This window comes from Budorcas taxicolor, chromosome 3, assembly GCF_023091745.1.
Source record: "Budorcas taxicolor isolate Tak-1 chromosome 3, Takin1.1, whole genome shotgun sequence".
NCBI lineage: Eukaryota > Metazoa > Chordata > Mammalia > Artiodactyla > Bovidae > Budorcas > Budorcas taxicolor.
In genome coordinates, this window is record NC_068912.1 from 43,251,510 (window position 1) to 43,269,567 (window position 18,058).

At 38.3% G+C, this 18,058-nt stretch overlaps 1 protein-coding gene across 1 annotated transcript in view; it reads right to left on the bottom strand.

The window, feature by feature from the left end:
* The window catches only part of CDC14A (cell division cycle 14A), a 165,321-nt gene that overhangs the window by 125,826 nt on the left and 21,437 nt on the right, over positions 1-18,058 (bottom strand). Inside the window, exons 3-5 of the mRNA XM_052637186.1 lie at positions 16,781-16,856; positions 11,365-11,409; positions 4,991-5,083 (exon numbers count right to left, since the gene is read on the bottom strand). Of these exons, the coding sequence (XP_052493146.1) occupies positions 4,991-5,083; positions 11,365-11,409; positions 16,781-16,856 (214 nt within the window). The remainder of the gene's footprint in view (positions 1-4,990; positions 5,084-11,364; positions 11,410-16,780; positions 16,857-18,058) is intronic.

Sequence of the window (18,058 nt, forward strand, 5' to 3'; positions counted from 1 at the left end):
AAACTAACATGATGTTATGTCAGTTATAACTCATTAGAAAATAATTTTAAAAGAAACAAAGAAAAAACAATTAAGATAGTAAATTGCATGATATGTATATTTCACCATAATAAAAATAAATGAAAAAAAGTTTATCAAAAGAGAAAAAAAAGAAGTAGTGATGTGACTTTGTATACAGACTCTTCCCTTGGTCTGTAACCTTTACTTTGATCCTGGATTTTTAAAGACCATGGCTGGCTCAGTCATTACTGCAAATATTTCTAGTAATGAGGAAGATACGACTTTAAGCTATATCCAATTAATCCAATTTGATCATTGTCAGTTTCTCTCTGAAGTTACCCAAAGGAAGTTATCTTCCTTCTTTCTTTCATATTTTATCATTTCATTATTCATTCATTCAGTAGATATTTGTGGAGCACCTACCACCGACTGGGCACAGTTCTAAACCGATGCTCAGTGTTCAAGTACTGAAACAGTTTCATGCCAGTGGCAAGTAACCCAGCACAGCCCCCTCCTGTCCCCCACTGCTAGCCACCTTGCCTCTTCCCTGGGACACCCTCCACCCTGGACTTCCCCAAGATTCAGCACAGCAGGAAGGCTCCCTTGTGGTCAGCTTCCAGTCCAACTAGCGAATGCTTGGGCCTAACTTCTGATTAAATATTTTATCACTTCCTAGACACAGCAATGAACAAAACTGACAAGGTCCCTACTTTATAGTCTAGGAAAGAGATGATAAACAAGTAAATACACAAACATACCTGATAGTTTCAAGTAGTAGAGTGCAGTAAAAAATAAATAAATAAAACATCAAGGGCTAGAGGATACTGGAGGTGGGGGAAGCAAGGTAAAACTCGAGAGAAAGTCTCTCTGAGGAGGTGATATAAGATCAGAAGGAAGAAGGAATGTATATGTCTGAGGTAAAAACATTCCAGAGAGAGAGAACAGAAATACCAAGCCTTGTGGTGAAAACAAGCTTGTGATGTCATGATTAAAAGCCATCTACAGTAAGGAGATCACAGAGGCAGAAAGGGCTAGATGAGGGAAGATCTTAATGGCATTGGGTAAAGAGGCTAAATTTCATGCCAAGAACAGTGAGCAAACATTAGACAGATTTGAAAGAGGGTAATGATCAAATTTATAGTTTTAGAACATTATTCTGACAATTGTGTGGCAACCGAATTAAAAGCGAGGGTGTGAAAAGGAGACAATGTATGAAGCTGTGGGGGTCATCCAGGTGAACAGCGACACTGGCTTGGACTAGGTGATGGCAACAGCGATGAAAAGAAGCACTCTGACTCAGTACATGTTCTACAGTTAGAAATTACTGATGAGTATAATGTGGAGGAGACAAGAATCAAAATGACTACTATCCTTTGATTCAGAAAGTTGCTGATGGTAGCTCATTTACTTAAAAAGTCAGTGAGTAGGGGAATAAATAGATTTGTGGAGAGGAGGAGTAAAGATGTCTGCCGAGATTAGAGAGGCAGGCGTAGAAAACGGACCTGTGGACATAGCGGGAAGGAGAGGGTGGGGCGAACAGAGAGAAACACCGACACATGTGTACTGTCAAGTGCAAAACAGATATCTACAACGGGAGAAATAACTACCACCTCAGATTGCAGATGACACCACCCTTATGGCAGAAAGTGAAGAGGAACTAAAAAGCCTCTTGATGAAAGTGAAAGAGAGCGAAAAAGTTGGCTTAAAACTCAGCATTCAGAAAACTAAGATCATGGCATCTGGTCTCATCACGGCACAGGAAATAGATGGGGAAACAGTGGAAACAGTGGCTGACTTTATTTTGGGGGGCTCCAAAATCACTGTAGATGGTGACTGCAGCCATGAAATTAAAAGATGCTTACTCCTTGGAAGAAAAGTTATGACCAACCTAGATAGCATATTGAAAAGCAGAGACATTACTTTGCCAACAAAGGTCCATCTAGTAAGGCTATGGTTTTTCCTGTGGTCATGTATGGATGTGAGAGTTGGACTGTGAAGAAGGCTGAGTGCCGAAGAATTGATGCTTTTGAACTGTGGTGTTGGAGAAGACTCTTGAGAGTCCCTTGGACTGCAAGGAGATCCAATCAGTCCATTCTGAAGGAGATCAGCCCTAGATGTTCTTTGGAAGGATTGATGCTAAAGCTGAAGCTCCAGTACTTTGGCCACCTCATGCGAAGAGTTGACTCATTGGAAAAGACTCTGATGCTGGGAGGGATTGGGGGCAGGACAGGAAGGGGACGACAGAGGATGAGATGGCTGGATGGCATCACCGACTCGATGGACCTGGATTTGGGTGAACTCCGGGAGTTGGTGATGGACAGGGAGGCCTGGCATGCTGCGATTCGTGGGGTCACAAAGAGTCGGACACAACTGAGCGACTGAACTGCACTGAACTGTGTAGCACACGGCGCTCAGCCTGGCACTCTGTGACAACCTAGAGGGGTGAGGGGTGGGGTGGGAGAGAGGCTCAAGACAGAGGAGCTACATGTACACTTACAGATGATTCGTGTCGCTGTGCAACAGAAACCAACACAACAATGTAAAGCAATTATCCCCCAATTAAAAATAAATTTTTAAAAACTGTGCCACAATAAATGTGAGATATTATTTAGATATATGATATGGGGCTATCCAACAGGCAGTTAGATATTTGATTTTGATAATAATCCTGTGAGACAGACCAGAAAACCCTGGTACTAACCAAATTTTACTAATGAAAACACTAAGGTTCAGAGAAAAAGTCTTTGTCTTAGTACAAAATATTTCTAGTAGTCAATGCCCCTTGATAGAAGAATGATAACCACATTTCAAAAAGGGAGACACCTTTACTGCTAGGGACTCTGAAAAAAACACAGGTACATAGTTCATGCCATTTGACTACACAGCTGTTCCAAAGTCAAAGTCTTTTATGTCCAAGAAGATTCCCCTGGGAGATTATGACTTATCCCAATAGCAATAATGTAATATATGTGAAACTTAGCTGAGATGTATAATGCCACTACTGTCTTCTTAAAATATCTGAATCAACAATTAAATGCACACATACAATACAAAGTAAAGCATAAAATTCTCTTTCAGGAAAGATTGCAACTCCTGGTTTTCATTTTTATTAAGTGTTGTGTCCAAAAGCTTCCTGGGGAACACACTGCTAAAATTAGAAAAGAAAATCAATTGGGAAATGACTAATACAAGAATAATTACCCTGCTTCTCAGGACTGTAACAGCCTGTAAGACAAGCTCAAGCTGCCCTCAGCACTTCCCCAGACTGCTTTCCTCTCATTTGATTGCTTTAAAGTGGTGGAAACTTCTGCATTAGAAGATATATTTTACCCCCAAGCTCAACACATCTGTTAGAACTAAACTTCCGTTCAAAATACCAAAGGTACCATGCTGAACTTAAGGATGTCACTAAAAACAGGAAGGACAGGCACTAAGAAAGAAAAAAGAGAAAGACGTGGGGGAGGGAGGGGAAGGGGAGGAAGGAAAGGCGGGAGCAGCTGACTGGCCTCTTCCAGATGACAATTACTTGTGATAAAGGCCTCATGAAATAACACGCTCAAAGGTAGGACAAAACCCCTCAGTAAGACACGATGTTTATTTACGTGGCTTGAATCCAGAGGTTATTACAGACTCCCCATATTCTAAATACACAGTGTCAACTATCAGTTTCAAATAAATAGCAATCATCAAAGGTAAAGTGAAAAATAAGCATGCCAGCTTAATTCAGCTTACCAGCACTTCACTGAACCTTCATGCCAACAGCCAGCTTTTCATGAATACTCTCCAAATAAAAGCAAGAGCCTGGCTGGTGCTACAAATAATCCTAGTATCCTCAGAATTGGGAGGAAACTTAGAGCTCATTATATCCAACCCTCTTATTTAACAGATAAGGAAACTAAGTAAAGCTAAGAAAGATAAAGTGGTTTACCCATCATCCCAGAGCCACTTCAAGATGAAAAGCGGTGTTTCTGATTCTCAGTCATGATTCCAAGTACTAGAGCATGCTGTCTACGGAGCGAGAAAGAAAGGCACCACCAGGGATGGCCCAAGGCTTTCTGGTAGCCACATCCTGATGAGAAATGGCGGGCAGAGCCGGGTACCTCCATTTGGAAACAAGGCCCCAGGCTGCAGGTTGGCTGTCAGCCTGCCTCTATTCTCAGCCCACACCCTGCAACAGCTGAGTCTCTGCAACAGCACAGCTGGGCTTTCCCCCCAAGAGCTTTTGGTTTGATGTGGCAGAGTTTGATGTCTGGTAGCTGGTGCCTCCTTCCGTCAAGGTCTTCAGAAGTAGGCCCTTGAAAAGTCACATAGCAGTGAGCTTCCAGGCTTTAGACACAGACTCTCCCGAAGGATGAGAAGGAAAAGGACACCTCTCTCCCCTCCCTGCCCAATCCTAGTATGTACAGAAAATTCTAGAAGTGTCCACACCAAAATTGTGTAGCACATTCATGTGGAACTCACATTTACATTTCAGTGTTTACAGAGGACAAAATTTCTAATCAAGATTAATTTTGAAAAGCCATGTCTAGTTATTAGGGAAGCTGTAATATATGCAGGATTTATATTCAGCTTGCTTACCGTAAACACTTGTATAGATGAATAAAGGGATTGACAATAATAATAATCCTCCCCCATGCAGTCAAAGATTTCCTCTTATTCCCAAGAGGAAACCCTTAACAGTCTTTAATAATCTTCTACTATATATTTTTTCCTGTAAATATCCTTTCTTTTTATAAAACACCTATACAACTGTGGGATACAAGCTATATGTTGTAGTCCCAAGATTCTCTCATTAGCTATTGGAAAATAAGACCCAAGAGTAAATGGTTCATCAATATTGGTCCACACTTTCCATTCCAGATCAATTTGCAAGTTGCTAATAATCTTTACCATCTCCCAAATCCACTGAAAAAGCGTCTTGGATTTTATTTGACAATGTTAATATTCCAGTAGCCTGATTGTAGAAAATAATCACGAAAAAAGTACTTACGGCATAAGCACCTATCAAAAATGCAGCGTTTGCTCTTTTCCGTTGGTCAAAACAGGTGTAGTGCACTATTCTCTTTCTTGATAAACTGTATGACTAGAAAGAGGGAATAAAAAGAGTTAGTGTGACCACAGAAACAACGTACAAAAAACATCATCTCTTAAAGTACAGAGATGTGTCATAATCAGTGACATTTAACAATTTTTTTAATTTCTGTGGCATCAGTGTGTAAGTATTACAGGATGGAAAGTTACCAGCTCAGACATTTTATAGTTCAATCATCATGTAAGAACTGACACTATATCAAATATGTTTGTCTCCAAGAAAGGAGACTAATACAGTAGGAAATAATAAAATTATTGTTATCTTTATTAGCCAGAAGCATTTTTGAAGATTTATACTTGATCTTGCATGTAAAATTTACTTATCATTTTTCATTCCCTACCATACCACACTCACTCCCAGAAAAGTTATCTTTACTTTTTACATTATGCCATTTGTTTTTAAATGTGCCAACCAATCTATTCTCCTCTCTAAAAATTTTAAATGCCTATATTAACTAGTGTCAATATTAATATTTTCTTTTTCTAACATTCTATAAAAATCCCTATTTAATTATCTGAGAATAAACGGTTAATGGAAAAAGATGAACCATCAAAAGGATTATGTCAGCAAACATCTTAACACAATAGCCATACATTAAATTTATGGATTCAAGCGAACAGTTATTAAGCACCCGCTGCTCTTTGCCAGGCAATATGCTGCATGCTCAAAGAAATCCAAAATAAGCAACACAGTATTTTGTATACATGCTAAACATGAAAAGAAGGTAAAAATTAAAAGATCCATTAAAATAAAATCAAATTATTAATAAACTCAAACATAAAACAATGAAAACATGATACAGCTCAATTTCCTCATATTTCAAAACAGTTATTTGGTTTTCTTCATATTTCAAAACAGACAAACGCTTCTCAAAATACAGACACATAAATGCATTTTAACATTTATCTATAAATTCACTGCTACTGTCAAAGCAGCTTTTTATACTTTACACACCGACTACAACCCATAGAATATCTGCTTTGAGAGCCCCTTTAAAAATGTAGATAATGAGGCTTCTGAGCCATCAGGGCAGCCCCTGGTGGCTCAGAAGGTAAAGCATCTGCCTGCAATGCAGAAGACCCGGGTTCAATCCCTGGAGAAGGAAATGGCAACTCACGCCAGTACTCTTGCCTGGAAAATCCCATGGACAGAGGAGCCTGGTAGGCTACAGTCCATGGGGTCACAAAGAGTAGGACATGACTGAGTGACTTCACTTTCTTTCTTTTTTTTCTTCTTAAAAACGTAAGAACTCAACTATATACCTTTCTTTACCCTGCTATTTTCTATAAGGAAAAGAAACTCTTTCAAAACTCTGCAGTCCATTCTAAGATGAAACTGCAACATTCTGGCTTTAACATGTAACCAAAGAAAATTAGTTTCATGGTTGTGAGCCTGGAAACCCTCACCGCCCCAATTCAGGCATGTCTTTGATAACCAAGACTCATATTCTGAAAATAGCATTGCTCTTTGAAATTAAACTTCGAAAAATAAGTGTCTGCCTCTAAGAGAGTCTCTTAGCACCAAAGTTCTTATTTCCAGACAAGCTTACTAAAATACATCTATGAAATAAAGTTTGAGTTCATTTAAAAAATAAGAGTACATTTTATTCAATACCATTCAGTCGAGTTAATGCACACAAGTAATCTAAAGACTTCAAGGTCACCATCAATGGTCCTCACACCTGCCTACTTGCTTCTTCCTCTGGAACTATATTACCTACTGGACATTTCTTGTTTGTGTCTTTGTTTTTGCCAGTGACTTATCTCCATCAATAAGTTATATTTTATTTATTGAAAGGAGAATCAAGGCTCTTAAAACCTAAGCTTCTTCTATGGTCTCTAAATCCCAAGCCACCTAAAGAATGCCTTACAAAGCCCAGGCCTCCATTAACATGAGTCAGATGGAACACAAGGACTCAGCTCTTCTGGCTCCCAGTCTCTCAGTTTTTATTTCCTGGCTCTCTAACACACCTGTGAGGAAGTTTAAATTACCTGTCTGGAGGCTCTTTCCTACTAAGAGTTTAGGTTTCATGACAAATTACTTAAGTTATCATTAAATATTGTGGAATTAAATTTATTTTACAAATCTACTTGCTAACAGTGACAAACTCATATTGCTGTACTTTCATCGCCAATGGTCTTTACTGTTGGCTTGTTCATGAATTTTCTGTATTTGTTTGCTTTTCTCTCTAATTCTAAAGTGTATGGAGTGCGGAGCACCACCCTGCAATGGGAACCAGGAAACTGAGGACAGAATTCTGAAGGAAATTTTCTTTTCACTCTCTATATAATTTTTAAGTAAACATAATACAAATTAAAAATTTAAGGACTTTATAATTTACCTTAAAAGCTTTAAGAAATTACATCAGATAAGGAATAGTCTTTATAAAATCTACCTTGAAATTTAAACTATTTTAAAATACCTCCTATTGGAAGCTGCCTATGAGATGGAAACATAATCGACTCTTTAAAACATCTGTCATCATACCTATTCACAAAATTTTCTTCTCATGTGATGAGAACATTCAGGACTTACTCTCATAGCAACTTTCACATGTACAATAGAGTATTATTAACTGTAGTCACCATGCTGTATATTACAGTAACTAAATTTTTTAAATGAGAGTTTTCTACTGATTTCCAGGGATGTTTTTAAAGCTCCTAGTATTTATTTTGCTTAGCGATTTTGGAATTCTAGTGTTTTTCTCGGTTAACTCTCAAAAGCACCACAGTCGAAAACCGAACTGTTCAGTGAAGCTTGGCCAGTATCTCAGGTCACACAGAGTTGAGTTCTCACTCAGGGAATCAAAACTAATTCAAAGTGAAGGACAACAGAGAAAAAGCTTAGACATTACAAGCCTTGTCCTAATTTCCCTCCTTGTCACAGCCAGGCCTTCCTCTTATGGGTCAGCCTGCCCCAGTCTTGCAGCAGCAATGCTGTTCAACAGAGGAGATATTCTGGTACTCACATGAATTTTTCAGGGATAACAAAACATTCTGCCGATTGTTTAGCTGGTGCTTTACATGATTGGGTTGATATACACAAACTTCAATATTTCCTCCTTCCAAATATTAAACATGCCCTTTTTCTTTAAAACACACACAGACACAGACAACCTACCTATTATATATCAAACTGCTCTAGAAGGAACAATCCCATCCACTGGAGACACTGATGACTAAAGTGCCTTTAGAGGAACATGTGGCTCATCCTTTGAGAACTTTCATGGTAGAACTATACCACACAAGAGAAGAGGGGTACAGGGGTACAGTGTGCAGCCACAGGACCCTGTTTTATAAATGAGCCCCGTAGGTATTTTCTCAAGTTCTGCCCTAATATCAAGAGAACTTCCTGCCCCCATACTGGACAGTTGCCTCTTCCTAACCTGGCCTGTCTTCTCTGGAGTCGTGTGTGCTGGCCAAAGCCCTCATGGACATTACTTGCTAAATCATACCATCACCTGTGGCTTTCAGTGAGTTCCTTGCTCTATTACAGATTCTTCCTGCTTTACATGAAGAGCTTTGAGATTATAGAAACACTGTGTACAATAGCAAAGTAAAATTATAAACTAGTAAAACAAATGAATATAGTCTTAAATATAAAGGGGAGGATGTCACAGAAGGAATACTAAGACCTCTGGACTGTTCGTCTGCTGTGCAGCAAGACTGCATATGACTCATTGCAAATTATAATGTGCAGCCACTATTTATACTATATACTAGAAACTGGAATATATAGCCTTCTGAATCTTTTTAACTAAGTGGATTCTCCTTTATAATAACAGCAACAACAACCTAATATTTACTGACCACTTGGTACATTCCATCATTTCTCAAAGCAGTAGGACAGGGCCAGAGGGGTCCAGTTTGACCAGACACAGCAAATCCCAAACAGGAAGTCCTGGGCAAGGCTACAGTGTAACAGGCAAGCAGTGTTTCTCTTTTACCAAGAGAACATAAGCCTGCAGCCATAGCGGGCCTGGTTTACCAGACTTGACCCAGAGCTCCAAGGTCAGATCATAGAGAGTTGAATGCTCTCTGCAAGGGTGGCGGACAGGAGAAATTCAGAACTCTCTGAGCTTGATAACATGCGTAAACTTTAACTCTCAATCATAAGGTCATGACAAGTTTCATGGTTCGAAATTTAAATAATTCTCAGGTTGAACTGGTCAATAATTTTAAAACTTTTCAGAAATAAAAAACTAAATTACAATCTAAATTATATTTTATTACTATATTATTATGCTGCATTTCATTCTCTTAAGAGATTGGTTCGGAGTCACCTGGAGGGCTTATTAAAACACAGATTGCTGGGCCCCACCCCTAGTTTCTGATTTAGCAGGGAAGAGCCCAAGAAGTTGCATTTCTAACAAGTTCCTCAGTAACGATACTGAGGCTGCTGGTCCAGGGACCACAGACTGAATTCCACTGTGCTAACATATTGCTAAATCTTGAAAAAGAGCTGCGTGAAAATGTGTGAATAAGCCCTACACCTGGAAATGTACTATATGGACCCTAACATATTGTCCATCTGGTCAAGTAGCTCCAAAAGACATTTAAATTCTTTTAGGAACTCTAAATCATGCCATATGATTTTTTAAAGCATGTTATAAAAAACACATTTCATCAGATTCTCAGAAAAATTTATTACAATTTGTAAATTATTACATTCCAGCTGGTAACACCTAAGGAAAAAGTTCCTTCACTGATTCAGTAACCAAACTGCTTTAAATGGTGTAATTCCAGAGGTTCCAAATTCAGATGCTCTGAGAGGCCAAGAATTTCAAGTGGGTCAGTTGGCAAACTAGAAAAGTATCCCCAAAGCAGACGTAGCTCTCGTGCAGGAGTCTGGGCCCATAATCAGATGCTACAATATTTAACAGAAGCCAGAAATTCATAGCATAATGAAGGAAGAATTTCATAAATTGCAATGTTGACCATGAATTCAAAATTTTTAAACAGCATTCATGCTCCTTTCCCAAAAAAATGTCTGTGGACTGAAAGCAGCCTACAGGTAATCAGTCTGCTGAATCTGGGTACTGGGATACTACAGTTGAAGAAAGTTCTAATGGTTCTCTCAGCATGAACTGAGTGAGTAGCTGTTGTGTGTCAAGCACAGCGCTGAGCAACATGGTAACAAGGGGAGCAGAACCCCAGTCTCTAGCCTCATAAGGCTCACAGTCTAATGAATATCTGATGCTAAATGAGGGGAAAATATTGGCCAAGGCTTATGACAAACAGAAGAGAATAACCACCTAGGGATACATTCACAGCACAGGAAGGACCAACGGAATGATCTTAATTACAGATACAATAACTGTTTCATTTAACAAGGTAAAAAAAATAATAGCTAAAAGATGGGATTCAGTATTGAATATCTATCAATTAACCTAAGCAAAGCCATGGAAATTTCCAGACCTGTACTGTTTCCCTGAGTGACAGTTAAAATTCTACTACTTTTATGTACATCATAAGAGTATGTAATACAGCATATAATTGTTTGATGGTACTTGTAAACCAAAGTACAATGACTGCAATCGTAGAAAAACACAAATGAAAATGAGGATACTGACCCCAGGCAGACATTTTCTATCTCAGAAAGGAAAGCTATGTGAAAGGTTGCATTCTAGTGAGATCACTGTGAAAAACAAGCCACGGCAACTCAGAGAGAGAGAAAATGATGACATGTTACACAAATCACAAAACCACCAGGCTATCCTTGGATTATGATGACAGACACAAATCGTGCACTTCTTCAGTTAGGCCAGGAGACTACAAACTACACAACCATTCAAAATCAAAGGTGATACAATTAAGCTCAAAGCCAGAAAACACAAAAACAAGGGCGTTAATGGCCAATTTAAAGAAATAGATTTTCAGAGGGCAGCCATTTGGTAAAGTTGCTTGCCATGCTTAACAGTAAAATCTTCAAGTCGTGTGGTTAGAATGTGGTGTTTCATCAAGCTGTGTGAATCAGCCTGGCTGAGCTAAAGAAGATTATTAGTGCAGCCTGGATAATATGCGCTTTAATAAAAAACCAGAGCCCATGCACTTCCCTAAACAAGCAAGCTCTGCCAGTGATGGTGGTCAGATTAAGTAGATTACAGCACGGGGACCAGGTGACCAAGGCATCGTTCTCTTACAGGTGACTAGTCTAGCCCAGTCATGGCCGCAGCAATCAGCGTCTCCATAGCAATCAGTGGTCATCCCATTGCAAAAGCGATAAAATGAACAGGTCTTCCTATGAGCAGCCATGACCTCTACATGTTTTACCTCCAACTTTCCCAGGAAAGGGATATTCTTGAAAATTTTCTTTGGCTGTGCAAAACAAAATATGGTTTACGTTTTTATTCAAAGCTAAAATAAAGCAGGTTGAATAGTTTATTTTAAAAGAAAACAGTGTCTCTTTATGGTTCATTTTGTTTCAAACCCAGTACATTTCATTCAATTAAACGGCACCTTGATTAAAACAGAAGTCAAAATGTCAAGAAAAGTTGCTCATACAGATTATTCTATCAGGCTGATAAAATAGCTGAAGGCATTTGAGGTTGCTCTATAAAAGGGAGTTTTCTTGCTTGAGGATTGTGAATGGGCATAAAAGGCTCCAGGCCTTGCAAACTCTATGTATGATCACTTCCATGGGCATTAACACTGTTTTGGCACCCCTGATAAACCTCTTTGAAACTACATGAACACTCTCTGGAATGTAGTTTGCTTTTCTTCCCCCAGAAGTCCATGAACCTACAACAGAAGATAACCTCATGAAGACATCTTCCACATGCTTTTGTAGTTGTAATAAGAGGGTCGTCTGATCATTGTATCAAGAGTTCTTGTATGAAATACCTGCTACCCTGGCAGTTGCCAGACAGGATTACTGCACTGATCCATTCAGCAACAAGGACGTTCCCTGAGCCCCCACCATCTGCCAGGGACTGTCATTGTTTTAATACAATCATCCATTTCACCATGCCCAATCCCACTCCCTTTCCTCCTTTTACCCTGAAAGGGTCACGCAGGACATTTTGTACACTTCAAACCACATTTCTGCCAATATTCTGTTAAATCTTTTTAAAAATAAGTCCCTAAGATTACTGTGATTGTCTTGTTGATTCATAGAGCAGGTATTTAAAAAAAAAAATCAGTGCCCTAGAAAATGTCCCCTTTTTTCAGCAATGCTCTTAGACTTTTCCCCCGCCCCCAGGCTGGGGTTTTATTTTTCTCTGATGAAAAGTGAAATCAACAGTTAAAACTGTATTTATTTTAGAATAAGCCATTTCAGCCATCTTATGTTTATAAAACTGTCAGGTTATTAAATCAGTAATTGAAAGATTTTCTTAACTGATTAACTATGAAAAAAGGCATTTTACTTTTCAAAATACCACTATTTTGTCTTTTATTAATAGAGTCTTCTCAGAAGCTCTTATATTCTAGCCCAGTGCTGTTAGCATTGTGTGCACCAAAAATCCCTTTGAGAACCTATTAAAAAGTTATGAATCCTCTCAGAAGAAAAATGTAAACACATACAAAATTTTATATATAATTTCAAGAGTTTATGGATTCTTTGAAATATCAGATTAACAGTTCTTCATCTAGCCTATTAATCATTGAAGACATTTTAAATTAAATAATATATACAGTTTTGCAAATTGTTCTCACTTCATTAAATCTTTTTTCTTTGACTGATTCTCTTATGGTAACTCTCGAGCAGAAATAACAAACTACAACCTATTACTGTATAACTTTTAATACTTACTCTTTTTAAAATATAGTTTAAAAAATATATAAAATAAAATATAGTTTAAAATAGGAAACAGGGTTTCTGCTGGTGATGGTGGTTTCTGGTTTTGGTTTTCCAATCTAAGCAAACATATGATGTATAATTTTCCATTTTAATTCACAAAATTAAAACAAAGGCCATTGGGAATAGAATGAGTACTCACACACACACAAAACCAGCAATAAATCACCTCAAATCACCAACTTGAAAAAAATATTTTAACATATAAAAAATAACAAATTTTATTTGGGTTTGAAATAAATAGAATGTACTGTAAAATATTACCTATCTACATAAGGTATCAAATAAAGGGGCAAAAATCATGAGCGCTTTATTGTGAGAAATAAAAATTTCCAAAGTAGAAAATAAAATGCACCTAAATGAGTTAGGAAATCACTCAGAAGAAGAATTCTAAGCAGCTGTTATTTGTTAAACTAGTGCCAATTACTCAGAGAAGTAAAGGACTTTGAGGACCAAGTCAGTGCTATCAGACTCGGTATTTACAATGTCGATAGAGCAGTTTCAGCAGAGTAAGGTAGGCAAAGGTGCAATAGCAAATGATTGAGGAATCAGTACACACTGAGGATGTAAAATGCTGAGGGCAGGTTACTGAAACTTCTTGAGGCAAAAGAAAAGAGGATGTCTAAGTCATGGGGTCATGATAAGATCAACAGGTTCCCTTGTGTTCCCTTGTGCTGGACACTTGGAGACACAAAATTATAATGCATGCCTCTATCCTCTAGGAGCTCCAAGTCTAGTGAGATAAAGAGATGCAATTAAAAAGTGCAAGTTAGAAGTGAAATGATAATTTCAGGTAAAATTAAAACTCATCAATAATAGAGATATGCACAGAGAATTATGGGAAGACACGGCAGCACCCCCCACCTTGTGTTGCTGCACAAGGAGATGCTTACAGAACATGATGGTGCCAGAACAAGGTCTTAAGAATGAGGGTTATCACACCAGAGGGCAAGGGCACTTTACAGCCAGACTAGAGGTCACACGCAATTGTGTGGAGCAGCAGTATGACTGTGGTAAAGTACAAGGCTGGGAGAGGCAGGGGGACTGCAGTCTTCAGTAAATCAGTAAACTGGGGCATGAAATCCCTGCCAGGAAGGATGGGAGTTGTCAAGGTGAGAAAGACAAAAGGCATGGAAGTAAGGTGCCAAAGGTCTCATCAAAACGAGTGATCACGGGCTACAGACAAGAGGCATCAGAAGGCAACTGACAGGAGAGGGAGTGAAAAGAACAGGGAGACTGAGGTCTGGAGATTACACAAGGGTAAGAGAGACAACGCGGGAGGCAGGTAACAGGGAGGGTACGTTCAACATCAGAAATCCTAGAATCTGGGTTCCTGGAGGCAAAGTAGCCAGAGTGGCAGGAACAGTCACTGGAGCCAAAAAGAGGCAGAGTAGCTCTGAGACCATAGTGGGCCAGCAAGGGGAAGTGAGTCAGGGCTGGGCTGCGGGTGAGCACAGGAAGATGACAAACCAGAGGCTGCAGTTACCAGGAAAGGTGGAGATAAGAGCATGAGTGATGTGGTCAAGGGCCTGAGAACCTGGGCCTGGGAACCTGGCCCCGACTTTGCCTTGCCTCCTTGAGCAAGTCTCTGCCTCTCTGGGGCTTTCCTGTCTGCACTTATGAAACCAGAAGGCTGGACTCAATGGTCATCTAGATTCCTAAATTATATCAGATAGCTTTCTCATATGGAAATGATAGCTGTGAAACTGAGAAGGTGTTCATAAACTCTGTTGAAGAACTGTCTTTATTATAGTTTCTATCAGAGTTCACAAACGTTACCTTCCTTTTGTACAGGACTTCAAAATTCACAAAGCTTTCTCAAACCTGTTTTCTAACCTCTAGACATATAGTCCTAACCATCTCTCTGAGAGCTCTATAATCCCTATGTTAGAGCAAACTGAGATTCCACAAGGCTGAAGTGACTGTAGCTTTGAACTGGTAAAGCAAGTCTTTTTCTTCTAATAAAGAGATTCTACCTGGAATGCTTTATTGAGATAACCCATGACTTATTAACATTTAAAATTCACTCCCTCAGCAAGCAATAAGGTGCCCATTAACTGCACTAAAGCTAAAAGTGTCATTCATTCCAGGCATCCATCAGATTATCTGATCACCGAAATGAACCTAGAGGACTGTTCTGAACTTTATTTAATTTATATAATGTTGAAAGAAAGCTTTGTAAATGAAAGCAAATCAACCCAAGTCCTTTATACACTTACTCATACTGTTTAGTACAGAATATGATAGGAAAATCATCTTAATTCAACCCATCTACTTTTATGTAGTTGGGAGGTGGTGAGAGAGAAGCCTGGAGTGCTGTAGTCCATGGGGTCTCTAAGAGTCAGACGCGACTGGGCGACTGACAACAGCAACATGAAGAACACTGAGTCAGACCAGAAGTTTTGTTTCCCTAATAATGATTCCTTTCTCTTCAATCAGTCTAGATAGTAGACTGGTTCCACTTTGTTGATTATAATACCCAGCTTATACCAATTACATACTACTAAGCAAGGAAGTGAAATCCTAGGTCTTCAAAAGGAAGAAAAGGATTTCAATTATTTATGAGTTATCTTATCCATGTTAACTTATCTATTAAAAATCCATTAAATATTTTTATTAAATCCTTTGAGGGATATTATTTGCTTCCTTGATAATTATAAAAATTTTAACTTTATTAAAAATAAAAAACTACTTCAAAAAAATTTTTTAACTTCTATCTTTTAAACTACAGGGGGTAACTTCTTTTCTGAAAAATATTAAGTAGGTTCAGTTAAAGAAATGTACATACTATGTATTTTCAAGTCAGACAATAAATTCAAAATCAATTCCCTACAAAGGTGATTACAACAGATCTTACATTATATGATTGTTTACTTTAAAAATATCTCTTTAGTTTCATTCCATGTCCATTTATCATTTGAGTTAAATGACAAAAATTTGTGAATTCATATTTTACAGGAAATTCTCCATGACAGACTTGTTTTTTATGCTTAAATTGGATAAAAATCAATCAAATAAAAAAATTATCACTAAGCAGATAATATATATAAGGCATTGTACTATATCACACCAGTAACATTTTACCCAGCAGAAAGATTAAACTGAGTGTTATAATTTAGCTGTTAGCATTTAATCTGCTGTGTAGATTTCACCTTCAAAATTGAAACATTTTATTTAAGATCCTCATTTAGAAAGGTGAGAGAAAAAGATAAATATTTCCTTCTATGTGATGACATGTTTACCAAAACTAGGAGTGGAGTATAGATATTACTTTTCCTCATATATGTTTAGAATTTGAGGAGGGGAAAAGCTACATGTAAAATAAAAACATACAGATGAACAGTCAATGTATGACCCAAATTCTGCCACAAAAGGTAAAGTCCGGTCTCTGTTGCTGCTAGTTCATTATTCTCACTCAGCTATTAACGCTATAGAGATGGCATTCAAAAAAACACAAACATTTCAGTCTTGATCAGACAGAAAAAGCTCATGCTCCACAGCTCCTGCTGTGCAATGATAAGCCATCCCCCTTTTACCACCTGGTAACAGCATCCAGGAGCAGACCTGAAGGTTCCAGAAAAATCATCCTAGGAGGGAACCTGATAGACTCATTAACAACAACCTAAAAGGATTTGTGCTTTCTTTCTTAGATCACTATTCCAATGACTTCATTCAGCTCAAGTTTCCATTGATCCTGAAAAATGAAAGAGGTTAACATGTCCTTTGTGGGGTAGTCAGGTAGATCAATATCAACTTCTAGGTGAACTACTCACTTCAGTTCCCAAAGATCAAGATTACCTAACTAAATGGTATGTGCCTAGCAATCCCACTGATTAGATTTCACAGTTTAAAAGTTTAATATCGAAATATAAACATCACCACAATACTCACTTTTAGTTTCTTGTTTAGTTTACAGCAGTATCTGTACACCATTGCCAAGTTCAGAGGTCCAAAATCTGCATAGAAACTGAGATTTTTTTTAAGTAGTATTTAATAAAAATATAATTTTCAATAACATCAATGTTCAGTTTTATTTTCATTAAAGTTGCAATCGAGTTTCAATTATTTTCAGGATTAAGGGTCAGTATATAACTGATTCAGAGTGACCCAAATAACTAGTGATTTCACCCTGCCAATACCCTCCAATTAGTATAAGCAGTCTTGTAACTGGTAACTATTTAGCCTGCTTTGAGTTCCACCTCCTTTTATCTCCCTGCCAGGACATTAAGTAAAAAAAATTAAAAAGCAGACACTGAAAGAACCAACATGAACGAAACATGTATGTGGTCTGGACTTCCTGGTTTTATTCAAAAGCTCAAGCACCCTAGGTTCCAATTCCAACTGTTCCTCTCAAACCTGGCTCTCAATTCCCAGGTACCTTAAGTTGTCTTTTTTCAGTTTCCTTCTCCTTGAATTTCCTGTATGCTGTAACACCCTGGCTCAGCTCCCTCCCTCCACTCCCTTATATCCCCTCCAGGATACAGTCACCAGTCTGCTGTTATAAATCAGATGATAACACCATGGAAAACAGACGGCTTTTAACCTGAGATCCAGCGTCAGTCTTTCCCATCTTCAACTACCCGCTGGACTTTCTATCTTTCGGTCCTTTTGTCACCTGGAACTCAACCCATCTTTCCTTCCAATCAGCCTTCCAGACTGAAACATTTTCCTTCTTCCAGTCTCTCAGACATGAAACCTCCTAATCACAATAGGGCAGCAAGTAAATATTAATTTAGTTCTTATATATCAAATAAGCTATTACTCTAAGTCATCCTTCCTCTTCTATTCCTACTTTGGCAACAAAAGTCCAGGTCTTTCTTCATCTCACATCTTTAGTACTTAAATTTTTTCTCTCTCTTGCCCAATCAACCTGTACTCCACACTAGAAATTAATTTTTAGAAAATCTAGCTTCTCGCATATCCTCTCACTGTTCAAAAATGTTTAATGGCTCTTTACTCCCTTCGGAATAATTCTTTGACTCAAAAATCACACTCCTGGCTTCCAGACCAATCTCTCCTAACAGGTCCTGTGCAGAATCTTCATTCCAAACATCCATTCTTCATTCCCAAATACTCCATGCACATTCTTAATCCAAGCTGCTGCTCACATTGGTCTCCTTGCCTGGAGGGCTCTCCTTTTCTTTTTTAATACCTTCTAGCTTCCACAAA